The sequence below is a fragment of the Lepidochelys olivacea genome (genome assembly GCF_965140295.1).
Source record: "Lepidochelys olivacea isolate rLepOli2 genome assembly, chromosome: 15".
NCBI classification, from domain to species: domain Eukaryota; kingdom Metazoa; phylum Chordata; order Testudines; family Cheloniidae; genus Lepidochelys; species Lepidochelys olivacea.
This window is the reverse complement of record NC_140425.1, coordinates 25,809,408-25,828,005: the sequence shown is the minus strand read 5'-3', so window position 1 is coordinate 25,828,005 and position 18,598 is coordinate 25,809,408. Positions and strand designations below refer to the sequence as shown.

At 44.4% G+C, this 18,598-nt stretch overlaps 1 protein-coding gene across 2 annotated transcripts in view; it reads right to left on the bottom strand.

The window, feature by feature from the left end:
* Positions 1-18,598, bottom strand: part of SCARB1 (scavenger receptor class B member 1) — a 42,501-nt gene that overhangs the window by 9,858 nt on the left and 14,045 nt on the right. For both annotated transcript variants that reach the window (XM_084648891.1, XM_084648890.1), the window contains exons 2-10: positions 13,742-13,899; positions 11,275-11,416; positions 9,726-9,929; positions 9,082-9,177; positions 8,340-8,455; positions 6,724-6,890; positions 5,131-5,249; positions 2,104-2,177; positions 563-614 (exon numbers count right to left, since the gene is read on the bottom strand). In XM_084648891.1, the coding sequence (XP_084505017.1) occupies positions 563-614; positions 2,104-2,177; positions 5,131-5,249; positions 6,724-6,890; positions 8,340-8,455; positions 9,082-9,177; positions 9,726-9,929; positions 11,275-11,416; positions 13,742-13,899 (1,128 nt within the window). The remainder of the gene's footprint in view (positions 1-562; positions 615-2,103; positions 2,178-5,130; positions 5,250-6,723; positions 6,891-8,339; positions 8,456-9,081; positions 9,178-9,725; positions 9,930-11,274; positions 11,417-13,741; positions 13,900-18,598) is intronic.

Genomic DNA, 18,598 nt, shown 5'->3' with positions numbered 1-18,598 from the left:
AAGAAGGAAACAGAAACAGAAGGGACTTGCACTACAAGTAGTACTCCTGGTGGCAAGAAATGCCTAGACAGCAGGGTCTAAAGTGTTTGGGCCAGCGACAGTCACGTTTTATTCATTTCGTTAAGTGACAAATACTCAGCATGCTCTTCCAGCTTGCACAGCTGGTAGGTATTTGCCCATCTGTGTTAACTTGGGAGACCTAGACCAAGAAGTTAAGATAGAATATCACCGATGCTTTCTAAACGCATACGGAAGTGGACAGAAGAGTTTAATGGCTCAAATTGCAAGTCTGAGTCAGGAAGTGTGCAGCCAAATGTTGAACAAAGTGATTCTAATCCATTTATGCAAAGTTACCAGTTAAGAACTGTGCAGCTTAGACCTCTACTCCAGTTGAAGTTTCTCCAGTAGAGACATGTAACGCTGCCCTTCTAGTCCCTTCCCACACTGCTGCTCATCACAAGCCATCTACTTCTTCCAGTTGCCCCTAAATTTCCTCCTCTGCAGTACAGACTTTGCATGGTTAACGTTACTTTTCCAACCAAGAGGAGGAAATCCAACTCACCTCTGCAAACCAAAGTATAGGCAAGACAACTGGCTTGATCTGTCCCGTTTGACTGAACAGAAAGAAAAGTTCACACTTATATTTATAATCACACAGTCAATCTACACAGACCAGCATTATACTCCAATGGTTTCTAAGGAGCTGGTCAGTTTTTACTAGACATTTCAAAATTTTACAGGCATGAAGACAATGCAAAGAGTTGGTAATTTCCCCCACCCCTCCCATTTCAGTGAATTCTTTCTATGCAATATTAGGTCTGATTAAACTTCACAGATGCAAACTTTAAAGTTGTTAGTTTTTAGGAGAAGAACTTGAATTTTAGTTGATGTTTAATAAGTAGTCAGCATTTCCCAGATATCACTGTAGTATCTGAAATACCACTGTTCTTCCCTTAGAATTCCCATAGGAATCACTTTCCAAGCATTGAGTTTAATGGGAACCTCTGTGCTTAATCCAAGAGTAGTTGTAATGCATTCTGGTAACCTATGGAGTACTGAAAGTGTAGGTAATAGTGTTACTGTCTCAGGTAATTGTTAGAGGCTGGAATAAAACTGGTTGAGAGAGAGCAAGTTTACCTCCTCCTCCAAGAGCAAGTAACCTACTGCTCCAAGTACTATAGCACCAGATTTTAAGAGCTCAGAACCCATTTGGAAGTCTGACCACTTGTTTTGATACTTGAGTGGTAGGAGCATGTTTTTGGAAGGCTGACTGCAATTGTGAGCACACAGCATTTTAGGAATCTGACCCAGGGAGTCTACTTTGAATTTTCGTTTGCAACAGGGCCATCAGAACACAGACTATTGCACAACTAGGCACTGCTACATTCCAAGCTCTTAGCCTAACATCAGCCTGCGGCTTTATGTCTACCCTAGAAATGCTTTGCCAGTGTATCTCCCAGCATGGATGCAACTGTAAAAGCAAAACTGCACTTTGTACCAGTATAGAAACCACCCCCCTCCCCAAGTGAAACAAGCTACACTAGTAAGAGTACAGTTTTGCCAGTATAAACACATCTGCACTTGGAGTTCTGATAGCATAGCTGTGTCAGGGTTCACACCTCTTCACACTCCTGACCAACACAGCCATGTTGATAGGAGTCCAGTGTAGACATAGCCATGAACTGGTACAGAGGTGTCATCCACACAAATAGCTAAAGCAAGCTAAAGAAGAAAGCCAATTGAAGAGGCATATATCTGCAGATGGTGTGTTAAAAAGAGAAAAACCACGTAGAGCTTGTCTGTTCATGAGCTCAGCTGAGCAGTAAGATACCAAATGTCTTTCTCTCAGACAGAGAAGGCACTATGCTTTGTGAGGTATGTTTATGACAATATCTTGACAAGTTGAGGTTTAACAACTGATATGAAACTGAGGAATGGGATTAGACTGAACAGATTGTACTACAATAGAGCTGTTTCTTTGGAGCCCGAAGAATTATAACAAAGAAGCTATTCAAACAGCATTACATTTGTGAAGTTAGTCTCCTTAACTTTCAAGCATGTAAGCCACATGCCTCTTGGACATCCTCAGAGCAAGCTACTTACCTTATGCCAGAGACTTTCTTCATATACAGACTCAGTTGCAGCTTGATGGAGCAGTTCATTGGAATTCCCGTGACCTGCATTAGAACAGGAAACCAAGCACTTCTCAGCAATACCTCCTGGTGTTCATGTAGAGGAAAGCGCTTCAAAAAAAACAACTAACAAAGAATTGCAACATGTGAAAGCACACAGTGTATACAAAAGAGGCGAGGGAAGGCGACCAGAAAGAGGGTAAACGGCTCTGAGGAAGACCTTGTCTTAGGAGGCAACCTGTATCATTGTTTTTCACTTTGAGCCTGGGCTACGGGGAGTGCTTAAGCAGAGACAAAGAGGTGTGGCAGTCGAGTCAAGATTCAGAAGACAGAACAGTTGTCTAGGAAGATCGTAACAGCCTCTTCTGGGAAATCTGATGTGTTAGCAGAAGAACTCTGCTTTCAGAAGATACTTGAAAGGGTCCTCCAAGGTGGGCAACCAAACCATTCCTCAAATCACAAGACAAAACAAAAGCTGGCACATAAGAACGGCTGCTACTCTAACAGAGAAACACTAGGCGGAGCTGTAGCAGACCAATATTTTCAAGTTAGCACACAGCAACTCTAGAAGGCCAAATAACTGACTTACACTCTAGCACTCAAAGGCCTAAAGGCAAGCTGGAACAATCAAAAAATCGGGCATTTCTATCCTAGTGTAACTTATGAAGATAGTTTTAGTGCCACTTCAGCTTGCTTTGAAGTTTAAGAGCATGAGGATATTGCCCTGCAGACAACTAAGTGTCAAGGTGGTAAGAGGCACAAAAAGCGAATGCCCACCCACACAATGTTTCATTCTTTGATTCAAGCAGTTTACTCACATTACTTCCACAGTTGTGCTAACATCCATGAGGATGATTGACAGGTGTCTGGCTACAAACTGTTGCAATATCAAAACATCTGTCAAAATGATGTTACTATGGAGAGTTAAAGCTAACAAGATTAAGGCTTTAGCACGATTGCAACATCACTACAGCTTCCTGTTTAAGAGTATTATGCTACCCATACACTATTAAATATCTTCCCCACCATCCCCAGCCTTTCCCACTCCTCTGCTACTAACCTTCAATAGCTTTGTAGTGCAAAGCGACAGAACGGTTTGTGAATTGTGCAGTACTGAGGTTTTATCTCTACAGTTCATGTTTATTACAGCTATTTTAATTAAGCCTTTATTGCCATGGACTTTATTTTATGATCTACACAGATTAGCAAGTAATTGGGGGCGGAGGGTGGAGAATTAATCTTTACCTTTTAAAGAGCCAAAGTACACTTACCTCAGCCCAATATTGTAAAAACATGGCGTGCTTAGCTCTAGAACATCTATTACCCCTCCTTATCCCTGCAGATTGACAAGACATTTGCATGAGAGCTATTGTTTTGGTTGTTTATTTTAAGCCTGTGCATTCGTCTATAGGCAGGCTTAAAACAGCTCTACAAGTGATATCTAGAAGTCAGAACACAGCCCCTTAATGTGTTCAAGATTGCTTCATTGCCCTGCAACCCAACCTCTGGTAAGAGCACCACTGCACTCTCTGCAGGTCCCATGGTTGCTGGTCAGGAGGAAATCCTTAAATTGCATTCTCTGGAGCTTACCAAAAAACCCACCACACTTTACTGAGCGTGCCTTGGGTGCTTGTTACCTGGGGAAACCCTATAAAATACAGGATCCAGAACAGCAGCTAGACTTTAGGATGGTCCTGGTAGCCTACCAAGCTGGAGGTGCCACGTCTACATTGGAAGTGGAAGAGAAACAGGTGAGAAATAGAACAGTCACAAGAGAAGCCAGCCAAAAGCTAGTAACCAGAAGGGAACAGAATAAGGAAGATAACCTTCTGGGGGTAAAGTTTTGGATACAAAATTTAAGATTTAGGATAGGCTTGTCCAAAAGTGTGTTGAAAGGGGTCCAATAGCAATAAGTGCAGGATGCAGAAAAAGTATTTATTCCTCCCTTTTTTTTTTAATGACAGCAGCCTGTCAGGAGGTCACTGACAGTTCTAGCTGTTGCACAATCACTTGGAAGTGTGCCCTGTTTGTACATTTGCGTATGCTACTGGGCTACTTCTCACAGCATCAAATGGCTTTGCTCTGTAACTTCATGGATAGCATTCCTGTTTGCACTACAGAGCAGAGTCTTACTGCCAGATACTAAGGAAAAGGAAGACATTTCACCCACTACAATAGGTTAGCGGTCAGCTCCAGGTAAGTATTTCCTCCAGGATTAGCTGGTGCTCTTGTAAGACCTGTATGTTGTCTTGACAGACCGTGCAAGAGAACAGCTAAGTTCTGACTAGATACAGCAAAGTGCCGGATCTTGGTGAGGTTCGATGTGCAGTGAGGAACGGGGGAGGGTTTGAACCTCATTTATTCTATTTCTTTAGTACATATTAGACTTTTATTCACTAATTTTGAAAAGCCCCTTAGCAGGGTGAGAAGTCATTCCCAGCGGGGCCATTAAGCCAGAGCCATCAACGCAATTATGCTGGTGCTGTGTCTATCTGGCACGCTGTATTTTGCAATTCTCTGGAAGTAGATCAGAAAGTTTTAATTATGGTTTTACAGCCATTTTATCTAAACACATCTCAGCAATAACCATTTAAAATCCTTGTACTATGGAACCTAGTCTTGTGGCAGCAGTTTTAGTGCCAGAGCATGAGGAAGTTGACGGGCAGCCAATGTGCGGCTCTGTTGAGAGCCTACGCTGAAAATGACAGGTTTCAGAGTAGCAGCCGTGTTAGTCTGTATTCGCTAAAAGAAAAGGAGCACTTGTGGCACCTTAGAGTGGAAAAACATTCACTGAATGCATCCGATGAAGTGAGCTGTAGCTCACGAAAGCTTGTGCTCAAATAACTTGGTTAGTCTCTAAGGTGCCACTAGTCCTCCTTTTCTTTTTACACTGAAAATAACATTCCCAGACACCTCATTGTGCAGAGCCTAGACAGAAAAGCATCTAGAGTCTCACTCTCTCAAGAAACAGCCTGCATGAGACTTGAAGCTAGCTCACCGGATGAACGTCAAGGAAGAGCCCATGCTGCTCCTTATTGGGATGTAATCCATCGACGGCTTCCACCAATACAGGGTCAGCATTGTAGAAGTGCGGGTGGGATATGAACACTGGTGCATCTGAACAGAGTTAAGTCACATTAGAGGGTTTGCACGAATGTGCTTATTTATAGGAGTTACTGGCTAAAGAAATGCCAACATGAGATCTTTCGTGTTGCAAGCCAGATCCTTGAGGGTCTGCTTCCCCCTGCCCCCCACAGCTCATCACCCCATGCCCCAGATTTGGGCAGAATGACATCAGACCTAAGCCTACTTTGGCAGATGAGCGTGAAGGAAGGAGATTTCCATACCTTTCCCAGCAGTTTATTCCATTGCTTAGTGAAGCTTAAAATTTCTTAATACTTAACCTACTTTTTCCCTGCTGCAGCTTAATCCTACTACTTCTCACTATCCATGCTGATTTAATAACTCATCTGTATTGTCCAGCATCTTCTATGCCTTTGGAGATCATGAAGCCAGAGGTGTCACAAAACTGACAGGGGCCTTCTGTTCTCCAGAGCAACAGCTGAAAGGTGATTGGGCTTCAGTTTAGCTTCTTCACACCCATGGGTAATTGTGCGTGCCCAACTGATACATCTCTCTTCCCAATTGTGCTTAACTATTTCCCCTCCCTATCAGGTTAGATATGTACAACTTGACTATAGGACAAAAACCTTGCATGAAAATTTATCCGTCCTTACTGCTAATCCCCTGGAGATGCTCAGGATACAACGAAGGGGCTTTTGTATAGCCTATGGACCCATGCCATCTCTGTACACAGCACAAGCCAAGAGTAAAAGGCTTGGTTCTGGAGGGCAACATTCACTGGATTCTTGTTATGATCTGGATATTAGCAGGTTTAAAACCAGATTACATGGGCTACAAGCATTGCCAGAGGTGGCATGCCGAAAGATAGTCTGTACAGCCCATCAACAGTGGTACAATCTCAAATTAAGACATGTTGACTATTTTTCTTGGGCCATCAGGCAAGGCAACAGCCTAGAATGATTTTTATTTTATTTTTTTTTTTAAAAAAGCAGTAGAAGTAGAACTGTGCCCATTTTATAAATTATTAGAGCTCCAGCATAACTGCTTGGAGCAAAAACCAAGCATCTTGTCCCCTATTTTCAATAAGCTTTAGAGATCTACATTTGTCGTCATTCTAAAGTGACTGCCAATATCCTAAAACCAGTTCTTGATTTTTTTTTTTTTTTTTTTTGGTTTGCTTTACAGCTTCAGGCCCTACTCCCCACTTCCTTACACCTTACTTTACTTACACTGGGGGCACAGCATGGGGAAAAGTGCTACACAGTCAGAATTCCCCAGACATGCTGCCATTGGTAACTAGTTGTATTACTTAAACAGTAGCAAGACCACAAAGAGATTTGCCTCAAGGGAGTGATGGGAGAACTACTGCTTATGGCTTGAGATTAGCCTAGCCAACACAGTAGAGTAGCCTAGGGTGCATTCCCCGCAATGCAAAGGGAATGGACTGTGTTTCATAATAGCTCTGTCTCCAGCTGCTATTGGACAGACACGGACATACAAGACTCACTCATTCGACAGGTGCTGACATTCTGGATTCCAGATTCCCTGCAGGGGCAGAAGCCTTCATTTGGAGGATAATCTGTTCCGTTGGCAAATAAAGTCTTCGGAGCCACAAATCGATAGGTTGGCACCCCTTTAAATACTCCAGACTGCTCATACACTAGCTTCATGGATCTAGAGGGATTACAGTGAAATATCAGAGAGAAGGAAGCAGCTCTTCTTACAGATAACTAAGGGGTGCAGATGAGCTGCTTTGTGGTGTCACTAAACTATTTGATGGGCCATATCTGCTCTCTCTTGTTTAGTCTCAAGTTTAAGAGAAGGCTCTCACCCCTGTTGCATCTGGGGCATTTCTATCAGGGGTCCTAAGCAGTGGCACAAACAAACAAGTCTATGGGGCACTCTGGTAAGAGGGGAATCAGGAAAGAATACATTGCTGCACTCAAGGAAAGTGAACAGGGATGCAGAGAAGATTCCATGCCCCCTTCCTCATGTAGTTTCACCCAGGTCTCTAGGAGTCGGAGTCCTTCCAGTGGCAGGGCTCCTCTCTTGTCTGGTTCCGAGTACTGCTATCCCAGAACATGTTACTGACCTCTTGACTGGAGACTAAGTACTTAACCCTGCATTCTCCCTTCTAGGAAGCCAAGCTTTTTCTCCTGCAGGAAAGGCAGGTGATCCTTACAGACAGCAGCCTGCAAGGTTCATATAAATACCATGCCAGGCACTGGGGAAACATTCTGTATAGGCGTGGTGTTAATTTCAGTTTGTAAGAGCATGAGAACAAGGCAAGGGGACTGAACTGGAAGTGACCAATGTCATTTCCTTAGTGGGACCCACAGCACTATGACTTGACTGGAGCACTTGAGACTCCACAGGCTTCCATATGCGGAGCGATCTATTTATTCGGAGGGGAGTGGTGACCGCTGCGTGGCATGGAGCTCCAAGAGAAACGGATGGTTACTTTGGCCTACAGGATATTGCTCATCCTTGGAAGATGACCTTCTGCTTTGTTAGAGAAAGAGAAGGCCAACAAATTATCCTTGCTTGATTCTCACAACCCAAGTCTTGGGACTCTTAATTACTAGGGTGCCCAACCCTGTGACCTTAGCACTAAGTTCTCTTGGTATTGCTTAATGCCTTCTGCACACACAGATGTTACGTTTCTCTTGTAAGACGGCCTTTGGCTTAGTGAGCTAGTTTGCATGGTAACTGGGAAAAAGTTAAAAAATCCAAACATTTTCAATTCTGTTTGCTGTCATAGCAAGAACTTGTTTTGCATTGCAACTGCTACCTAGTAACGCAATTAGCATAGTAGACCAGTGTAGACTCATTTTTTGAGAGCAGCAGATCTTTTGATGGTAAGACGTGCCCAATCAGACAAACAACTGCACTCTGAATATTTGAGATCACTTCAGAACTCCACCTTGAACACTGGATGGTAGCTGAAGTTTAGTTCTACAAATCAGTGTTATTTTAGAGGACAGGTGAGTTATAATGAAAATAGCTATTTAACTAAGCAAGACCATACATCTTCCACCCACTTGCATCCTAAAGCTGAAGACTTTGCACTTCCAGTCATGTGGATAGACATGCAGCATATAAGACAATGTAAGCTAATCTTACCGGCAGGCATCAGGACTATAAAACTCTAGAGAAGAGAAAGGGGTCATGAAAGGAGGCCACATCTCTCCAGAAGTCCCATTGATCATGTTACACTCATCAGACCGCCAGTAATTCAACTGCAAGAAAAGTTGAAAGAGGAATTTAAAAGCCAGACTGACAACTACGTTAGCCAAACAGCCAAGCTAACAGTTTCCTCTACATTTTAGCCCTAAGTTATTCGCTTGTTCTTCATCCTCCACTTCAAAAATAGTCTTCCAGCAGTTCTACCTGGTGAGCAACAGAGCAGTTCAAAGAAGTCTAGAGAGCTCAAACTAAAAAGAGACCCTTCAAAAGAGTGTCATGTAAACCTTGTCTCCCATCCAACACCAAGAGGAAGTCCATTCCCTCAACATTTAAGGACTTTAGCCCCAGGCAGGTGGCCTGTAACCTGAGCCCTGCCACTCAGGGCTGAACCCCTCAGCCCTGGGCAACAAGGTTCGGACTTTGGCCCTGGGCCCCAGCAAGCCTAAGCCACCCTTGGCGACCCCATTAAAACAGGATCCCAACCCACTTTGGGTTCCTAACCCACAATTTGAGAACCCATCTTAGACCTTTGTCTAGCATCAGGCACCATTTTAGCTTCAGAAAAAAAATTGGTCAGCCATAAAAAGAGCTCTTGACTTGGTTAGCAGAATGATGTTAGGCAAAGAGGTGTCTTTTTAGAAAGCTAGAGTTGCTTCCTAGAAAGCAAGGGTACATTTACCTTTTTTAATCCATTCCACGTATCCACAATGTGGATTTGATTGATGTCTGTGGCCCCTGTATACACTGTGAACATTCCTGTATTCGAGTTGTTAAACTGTACAAAAGAAAGAAGAACAACAACTTCCCTGGACCCATCCTATGCAGCAAGATGACAGCATGTGGCAACATCGCTACATTCCTAAGCTTAGTTCTGGGGACACTTTCTGAAGACTAACCAGGTTAGTAAAGACTTTGCTGACTAACTCCTTTGAGGTATGCCTAGGGACATTTTAAGTTCCTCCCCTGCTGGGGCAATGCTGCCTAGCATTTAGAGAAGGGGAATAGGAGTCAGGACTCCAGGGTTCCATCCCCAATCTTGGCACAGACTTACTATGGGACCTCAAGCAAGACTGCATCAGGTCCCCTATATGCAAGACACAGATAATGCGGTACAGGAATATGGGAGGCTAAATGAACTACTGTTCCAATGCTTTGATGCAGGGTTCCAAGCAGTGTGAACACAGCAAAACTTAACCCATCTCTTTCAAGAAGCTATGAGATCCGTGGCCTTGTGGGCAACATTCACCTGCATGAACAATCCTATGTTGGCAGAGGGGTAGCCTAAGAGTTGGTTTTAAAGTTACCAAGCACAGGTGTACTTACATCCACAAATAAGCCAAACTTCCCCTTGAAAGGGATCAAACCAGGCACAAAATTGTTCAGCACGTCTATAAGAGGGTCGTCATAGCCCCACATGATCTCTCCCACGGTTCGGTTCATAAAAGCGCCCTGTCCCAAGCCAGCCAGTGCGCCACTTATTAACATCTTCAAAAACTGAGGTAATGTCTCCAGCATAACAGCTGCCCCCTAGGGTAGAGAGAGAGATTCAGACAGGGAATACCAGGATGCCATTTGGTATAGGAAGTGAATGGTAACAAGTAACAAGGGAAAGTGGGTGTCAGCTCCATTGTTTGGCCAGCTGGTCTGAAGCTCCAGGATGGATTCCTCAAGCAAGAGAGTTTCCCCCACCTCGAGCCTTTTGCAGTTACCTCCCACTGCAAGCACAGGATACACAGGAATAATTTCTGCTTCGAGTTCTGCTAAATTCTCATTCAAACCCCATGTGACCCCTAGTTTTACATGGTCACAAGCTAAATTCAACCCAGGTTAGCTAAGGTTAGAGAACCAAAGCCAGCATTCCCCACCCCCACATCAATTCCCTGGAAACACTTGTTTGGTTTTTAGAAAAAAACAAAACCCAGTGACACTCAGCAATCACATTGTAACAAGGTCACCAATCATCACAATCCAAGGTACTTTCAGGAGTCCTCTGTGGAGGAGGCCCAACTCCACCAGGGACAGTTTGAAGTGCTATTGGGACGCTTTTGGTACATGCTCCAGTACCACATGGTGTGAGTAGAGGCTCTTATTGTCCAAGAGCTTTGCTGAAGAGAGACTTGATGCTTGCTTCCCCCCATCCCCCAGCTGCTTTACCTCAGCGCTGGCTGCAACACACCATTGGTTTAATACAATATCCCTCATCTACTTGAGAACTGAGCCTGCCCCCCAAAAACATACCCCATTCTGGACACTTTCCTATTTGCCTAAATAGCTCACTCCTGCGAAAGGGTGGAGGTAAACACCCCCCTCCCTCACTTCCCCCAAGTTTTGGAAGTAGGGATGAACAGGGCAGTATTTTCTGAGGTGGACTGCTCAATTCTGGGTTTTGTGGCTGCCCCCCTCCATCATCTGTGTCTTGACTGAATGCCTTTATACCTGTATGGAGCCACATTTTGCTCAATCACCCCTCCTGCTTACCCAAGAGCAGGTAATTACCACTGTGCAAAGCTATCAAAACTCCCCCAAAAAGAAACAAGTTCCCCATGTCCTGTAGGCCAGTGCTTCTCAAGCTCTCTGATGTGGGGGACCAGCAATTCCCCCCCCCAATGTACGCGCAGACCAGCAGCCGATGGCTCCGGTCTGTGGCACCAGTCCGTAGACCACCATTTTGAGCAGCACTGCTGTAGGCCACAGCAGCCATATGGAGCCGGTCCTTGCTTAAGTCTAGTGTCTATCGTCTAAGCAGGGGAATGCACAGCCTTTGCCAGGCAGGCTGGCAGAGTGTCATTTTAGGGTACTGCAGCAGAGTAACTCCCAACCCCTGCAGACACAAGAGTAAGTAAAACCCCTTCGGAGTTTAAAGTAGTCTTACCATCACAAGGATGTTTGGCACAACAATGTAATCCTCTTCCATCCCGTGAGACAGGTCTGGCTGGAAGTAAAACCTCCGGTATTCCAGGAAGGAAACTGTACCATTATCATGGAACGTTATATTGGTTTTAAACCTGTACTCTCTATTTTAAAAAAAAAAAAAAAACCACCAGGCATAAGTAGTCATTGGGGGACTTTCTCCAACAACTCCAGATTACATATCTCCAACCCCCATGCTGCAGGAGTCAGAGTAAAGCTCACACAACATGCTAAGGTTTTGCTAGCACATCACTAGTGCCCTTTCAGTTCTGGCTTCATTAACTCCATGGCTGAAGTTGCTATTAGGTTCTCTTCTGCAAAAGGAGTAGGTGCTTATCCGGCACTTCATGACATATTCTGTAGGAACCATTTCAAGAGATTTGGCTTTGGGATGGGGAGTCTGGGATGAGATTTGTGGTGGGAATATAGCCATTATAAGTGGCCACCTCTCTGCTGTTCTCAGTCTGATATAAAAGAGCAGTCCTGAAGCACTTCTTGAACTGCAGAAAGCCAGCTCTAGTACAATCCTGCGCAGAAGGCCAGCTCTAGTACAATCCTGCGCAGAAGGCCAGCTCTAGTACAATCCTGCGCAGAAGGCCAGCTCTAGTACAATCCTGCGCAGAAGGCCAGCTCTAGTACAATCCTGCGCAGAAGGCCAGCTCTAGTACAATCCTGCGCAGAAGAGTGAAAAGCAGAGGGGAGGAGGCAGGATATGTAGCAGAGAAGAAAAACAGGAAGCCAGAGTGAAATGCAACATAAAGGAAGGGAGTCATCTGGGGAACAGAAAGTAAAATCAGGCCAAGAATTGAGATGAAGAGCAGAGTGCCTGGCTACTTGATTTAACACCCTTTGCTAGTGGAGAGATTCTGTTGCTAGCAGACAGGAATCTGAAAGATCAGTGCATTCTGGGAAACACTGGAACCCATCTATGGCAGCAGCTATTTGCTATTAGTAGCTAGTTACCTTCCAAACCAGTTGACAATCAAATGCAAACTGCTTGTGTGACTTGAATATCGTCCCCTCCCCCAATCTGAGAAAAGAACAGAGTTGTCTACTACCAGTTCACACAAATTCAGCAAATCACAGCTATTAACAAGGGGCAGGAATGCACAACCCTACTCACTGGGGAGCCCAACAAAAAGGAGACAGGATGGTAAGAGTTAATCTCCCCACGCCGCCCCAAGGCAGATATCAACCCAACATCTAGCACATCCAACTGGCAGAATTCCCATGCGGATTTAAGTTAAGATCCGGGATTCAATTCAAGGTTCATGTGGCAAATACAGTACAGTAGACCTGCTCCCCTGGGGCTGGGAGTTTTTAGTTTGTGACACAAAGTGTGCACGTTGTGGGATTCTGGAGAACTAGCTAATTATGCTACTTTGAATCAGTGGAAGCCCAAAAGAAAGCCTCGTATTGTGTGAGCCAGGTAAGAATAGAGGCCCAATAATTACAGCAGAGAAAGGACAAGAGTCTTGATTAATCCTAATCTGCTGGAACACACACTTATATTAAGCAGCTTTGCCTTTATTCAGTTTGTAGGCTCATAATAAGCCTACTCAAAACTGAAAGCATGTTAAGATATCTCAACCTACAGGTGATCAACATGGCTTTAGCAGAGTGCTGACTTGCCCGTTCGGACGGCAATGCCGATGTGTATATACAGTCAGGCTCCCAAATCCTACCCAACCAAAAAGGGATTAAAGAGAGCTAATCTTCCCACACAATCTTTCTTGGTCTACTGAACTGACTTTGGGTACAAGTTTGTGTCAGGGACATCTGGTAAGATTACTGTTAACAAATGGAAGGCCATCTGGTCTAATGCCTCCCCCTGCAAACGCACCAAAGCCAAGATTTTCAAAAAGTTACTGATTTTTGGATGTACTCCTTAACATTTCTGCTCCCTTTAAAAAAGGCCAGATTTCAGAGGACAGGTGCCTGGTACTTTTGGAAAAAGTCAGGCTTGTTAAGAGCGAGTGAGTGAGTGTAAGGGGTGCACCTCAATTTGGCAACCAAAATATTGGCCTGAAGTATTACAGCTGAAGTTTAAAAAAAGAAAAGTCGTTCTTTCAGACTTCAGTTTTTACTGTGCATTTTTCTCCTGTGCCTCCTAGCTGCTCTCTTGTTTGCTCAGCTCTGCTTACAACCTTGATCATCTTAGCTAGCTCTGTTTTAATTGACAGCCATGAGCTGGAGGATTAAAAGACGACTTAAACTGTTCCCTGTCCTGCCTTGTCTGGGTTCAGTGATGTATGAGACAGAAGCCCTGGCATGGATTTCAACTATTCTTCCCCCTAGATCTGCATCACTCAGCCCCACGTAAACCTTCACCAAGCTGGAGCAGAACTTCAGGAATAAAAGTCTAACAGTGAACCCTTCATTTTGGCTCAGCTTGTATGAAGGTGATTCTGCCAATAGCAATACTAGACCTGTAAACATAAGGCCCACGCTGATTCACCACTGGCTTGGCTCCCAGACGAATCTCTGTTGGATTCATCACCTCAAAGAAGAAGGCTGACAGGTAAAAAGGAACAGGAACGTCTTTCCACATACTGAAGGCGATGCTATTGGGGTCAATCCTCACATTCTGTAAGAGAAAGCAGACATTTGGGCTAGGCTTTATCACACCTGTATTGTTCCCTCTCACGGAAGACAGTGATTTTACTGTCATTGATGCAATGGACTCGTTACGGAGCAGCTTTTAAAGTGTACAAGACAAAACAGACAAGCGATCCTTACACTGGTCATACTAAGGGCTAAACTGGAAGAAGGCTCTTCGTAGGCTGAACTTTTTTTTTTTGGCACAGTTAAAGCCCCCTTGTGAACCTGGGAGCTCGGTCTTATCAAATTCCTTTAGTGAGAAGTAACTTTATTAAAAAGTAGAACTTGATCAAGTAGAGCAGGTTAAGAAGATGCAGACAGCCTGGCCTTCGAGGGTATTTGGGGCGGAGCTGCTCCATTTTGCACGATGAGGTGCTTGTTTTGGATTTGAACTAGTGGTCACTGCGCTACCAGCTTCAGCGCATGCAGGTACAGTGGGCTCAGCTTGATACACGGAGCTGGCTTCTCCAGTCACTTTAACAAGAGCATGCTGACTCACACTCAGTGTTCACACCACACTTTTCACACACATGCTAAATGCAGACACGTTCTTTGATCAAGCCAGCAATGGAGGGTAGAATCTTGTTCAAACTAATTTTCCTCACACCAACCATTCTCTGCCCTGAAGCGCTTACAGTCTAATGCAACCAAGGACAAATCACAACACAGATGAGTGCATGGGATAGCCAAGCTCTGGGAAACCTTTGCATACAGGGCTGTTCCAGACCTAGGGAAGGAGAGACAGCATGAACTAAAGCATATGCCGAGAGCGGTGGAAGTAAACAGAGTGGCCAGGACAGGTGCTCAGGTGGCACAAACAGAACAGGAAACTCTGAGTTTTGCCATAAGCAGCTTTGTCTAAGACAGTAATTTGAGCAGCCACAACATGCTTCCCTTTAATCTGCCTGTATTCGAGCTGCAACAAGCTATCCAGGTTGAAGCCTGATAAGAATCTAGCAGAATCCTCATTCCAATGAGAATGGAAGGCAATTTAAGGCAATTTTTTTCTCAAATTCCATAGCCACAGCAGGATACAAGACCCTAAAAAGATTCTTTGGAAAGCCAGAGAGAGCACCTCTATCTCTGGATTCAACTTGGCTACGTTTGTTTGTACAACTGCACTGCCCCAGAAAAGCCTGCTCATTGGAGGTACAGATGTCAGCAGCACTGACAAGAGCAATACAGGCTTGGAAGAGGGAGATAATATTGATCCTGCAGGCTGATCTACATGAGGCCCACTGACCCCTGAAGAACCCTACCTGCATGGATCGAGACTATTTCGCTACTAATGTGTAATGAGATCGCCCTGGGGATGCAGCTGGGACTGTGGGACCGCTGTGCCCCCTTAATGCTCTCCAGCCGGGGCTGTCTCTCAATACCTAGCTAATGACCAGCAGCAAACCCCTCCAGGCGCTGTGATCACTCAACACAAAAGCATGGAGAGCCCCACACCTGGCTATACTGCATGAATGCTCCCAGAGCCACTCATTAATCACAGAGAAAGGCACCAGAACCAAATCCTCCCAGCACTGTACCTCAGGTCTTGCACTGCTCAAGGTGGGCAGTGCAGGTTTATTAATTGTTTCACCACTTCAGTAACGGAAAGTTGACATACACCAGCCTGTGCCAGACCTGAGCAGATCTGCCCCATGCTTCATACAAACGCACTGGTAAAGATAAACAGTAAAACAAATTTATTGACTACAAAAGTGATAGGCAAAAAGTCAGAGTGAGTTACCAAAAGAAATAAAACATAAGCATGCAGTCTAAACTCTCAGCCCTATTAGACTGGGCAGCAACTAGACTAAGCCGTTTTTCCTCACCCCACTGGATATTTCAGTCCTTAATATACAGGCTTGTTCCTTAAACTTGGGCCAATCTCCTCTGTTGGAGTCTTCAATCTTCTTCAGAGTCCTGGTTGCTTGCAGTGTAGGTGGGGGCAGAAGGGCCCAGTATGTGTCCACTCTGTGTTTTATACCCTCAGTCCAGATGCTTAGAAAAAACAAGTCCAGGCATGTCAGGGCATTGCTTAGTCTCCAGGCAAGGTTTAGCAATCCTCTGGTTTAGCGAATATCTAGCTGATTCCCCAGCTTACAGCATGTTTTAGTGACAACCATACAACACAATTCTCAACTTCATATGCATTAATGATATACATGTATGGATAGAGAAATGACTTTCAGCAGATCATAACCTTTCCCCGGATACCTTACAAGGCATGTTTTATGCAAGCTCACAATTATATAAAAATGAGGAATGTGGGGGTTACAGGATGCTCCCTCAAGGTAAAGCATGTCATAGGTATATCTGGAAGAGGGCACTGGACTCTACTAAGCTGGGGAGGGGGCAGAGGGAACCTTACAGCTTGACGATGGTCAGGGACTCATCTGATATCAAGAGGACATAGCTTGTGGTTTGCAATTGTCAAGTCCTATTTGGCACAAGAGCGTCTTCAAATGGACATCAGTGCATCAGCTTTGGCGTTTCCCCTTCAGCCACTACTCAATCAGGCATAAGCCAGAAGAGAAAGGATACTGCATGAGCTACAAGACTCCGCTTGTTTGTCCTCAGACAAGCAAAATTTCCACTGAATGCATCCGAGGAAGTGAGCTGTAGCTCACAAAAGCTTATGCTCAAATAAGTTTGTTAGTCTCCAAGGTGCCACAAGTCCTCCTTTTCTTTCTTCAAAATAAGGAAGAGGAGGAGGGTCTATTAAGTAACATGGCTCAGACAGCAAAAGTGCTGGAGAAAGCAACAAGATTTTAAGCTATTCTAATTGGAGAAGTACTTCCACCAGATCCAGATTACACAGAGCCTTGTGTCCAAGAGCTCCCTCTGATTGTAACCCAAGTCCCAACCTACCATCCAAGGTGGCATGACATGTGCCTAGGCAGCAGGCGGACTCCGACAAGAACGTTCAAGGTCTGGTGTTTCTTTATAAGCATGCATCAAATGAAGAAAGGATCATAGATAGGCGGACAAAGGAAAGATGCCTTGACTGAATATGCCTCCGCTGTGTTAAGGATACCAGGTAATTTTGGTGTAATAAGCAGCATTTCCAGGGCTTTTAATGAGAGATTTTACAAATCCTTAACTCAATAGCCCTGAGACAGGCAAGTTGTCTGGAAATATTCACTGTAGGCCAGCATCTATGTATTAAAATACATATGAAAATAAGATCCTTGCCCCAAAGATTTTACAAGCCCCAGGCACACAATGTTCAAACTGAAGAGGGACTGGGAGTGGAATTTTGCTCTGCTGGATCTGTTAAAATGAACCCAGCCTCTCAACTAGTAAAGTTAGATTTCTTTATGTCACGAGTATCACTTTTGATATTTGATTTGGTGCCTGTTCAATGGTTAGTTTCATTTGTTTCCTTCCTTTGTAAATAGGTTTAAACTCCATTCAAATGATTAAATAACTCGACACTCTTATGGAACCAGATTAAAGTTGTGTTGATAATCAGTTAAGGAATTTCAGCATGTATCATGCTTTGTGCAGTTTTGTTCTGTGACTGGTCTTTAAAAAGGAAAGCCACATGAAAGGCTCAGAACTCTGCATCCCATTTATGTGAGTTTTACATGACGTCCATTACTAAACTGGATTTAAGATGCTCCGACTATCTGCGTCAGTTATTTAAGAGCAGCATTTTGCAGTGAATATGTAAACAGCTCTAAAGATACCCTACTTTTGCCCCACCAATGCCCATTCACTGTGGTCACCATCATGCACAGGGCTGGCCACAGTATCTTGGGAAGGCTCACGCTAACGCAGTGGGTTCATTTTATAGGGGGTGGGACAGAGGTCATCTTTGGACCACCATCAGCCTCTGAAGGGGCACGAGAAGCAAAGCAGAGCTGTTTTGAAGGTTCTTCCTTCAGATCAACAGGGACAGGCCCTCCACCAGGTCCCCAGCCAGAGGAAGACTGTGCACATTTGACAAATTGCATTATTCAGATTCTTCCAGTCCCTCCACTATAGAATCCACAGTCACCCGCAATATTAACGTAAGTGCCAAAGACAGCCACCCCATCCTCACCCCTGAGCTTGGAAAGATAGGACATCTGGTAGGAAACGGTGAGCAGAAAGGAGTCACTTGAGTTGGACTTTCTCTTGTCAACCCCCCACTACATCCATTAGCCCTATAAATGGAAGGCAAGAAAGGAATAAAGTGATATTATCCCATGCTTTTATAGTCAATACTTTTCAGTCTCTGAAGAGCAACATCTCCTTTCTTTTCATTTCTGGAATCTTATTCATCCCCTATTCCGTTGTCCACCCTCCCCACCCACTTGTATTCTCCTCCCTTGATCACCCTGTCCTTATCCCACCTGTATACAATCCATAGCACTTAATGCTTCATGGACACTCACTCTCACAACACCCCCCATAGGCAATATCTGATTTTACCTACAGGGATGTCAGAGTCAAGTGACATGAAGGCCAGATGTGACAGAGAGGAGATTAGATGGCAGAAGTCCTCAGGTCTCAGTTCCTGTGGAGCTGCAAAAGGCAGCTTGAGGTGAACTGGCAGATACAGCAGAAAGGCTGTAGTTTGCATTAACCTGGCATTCTATAAAAATACTAGAATCTACTGTTGCTTGTGTACAGCAAAATCATCCAGGCAGCTGGTATTAAAGCCAGCAGCGAGCACTGCTTGAACCATTCATATACCGGATTTTTAG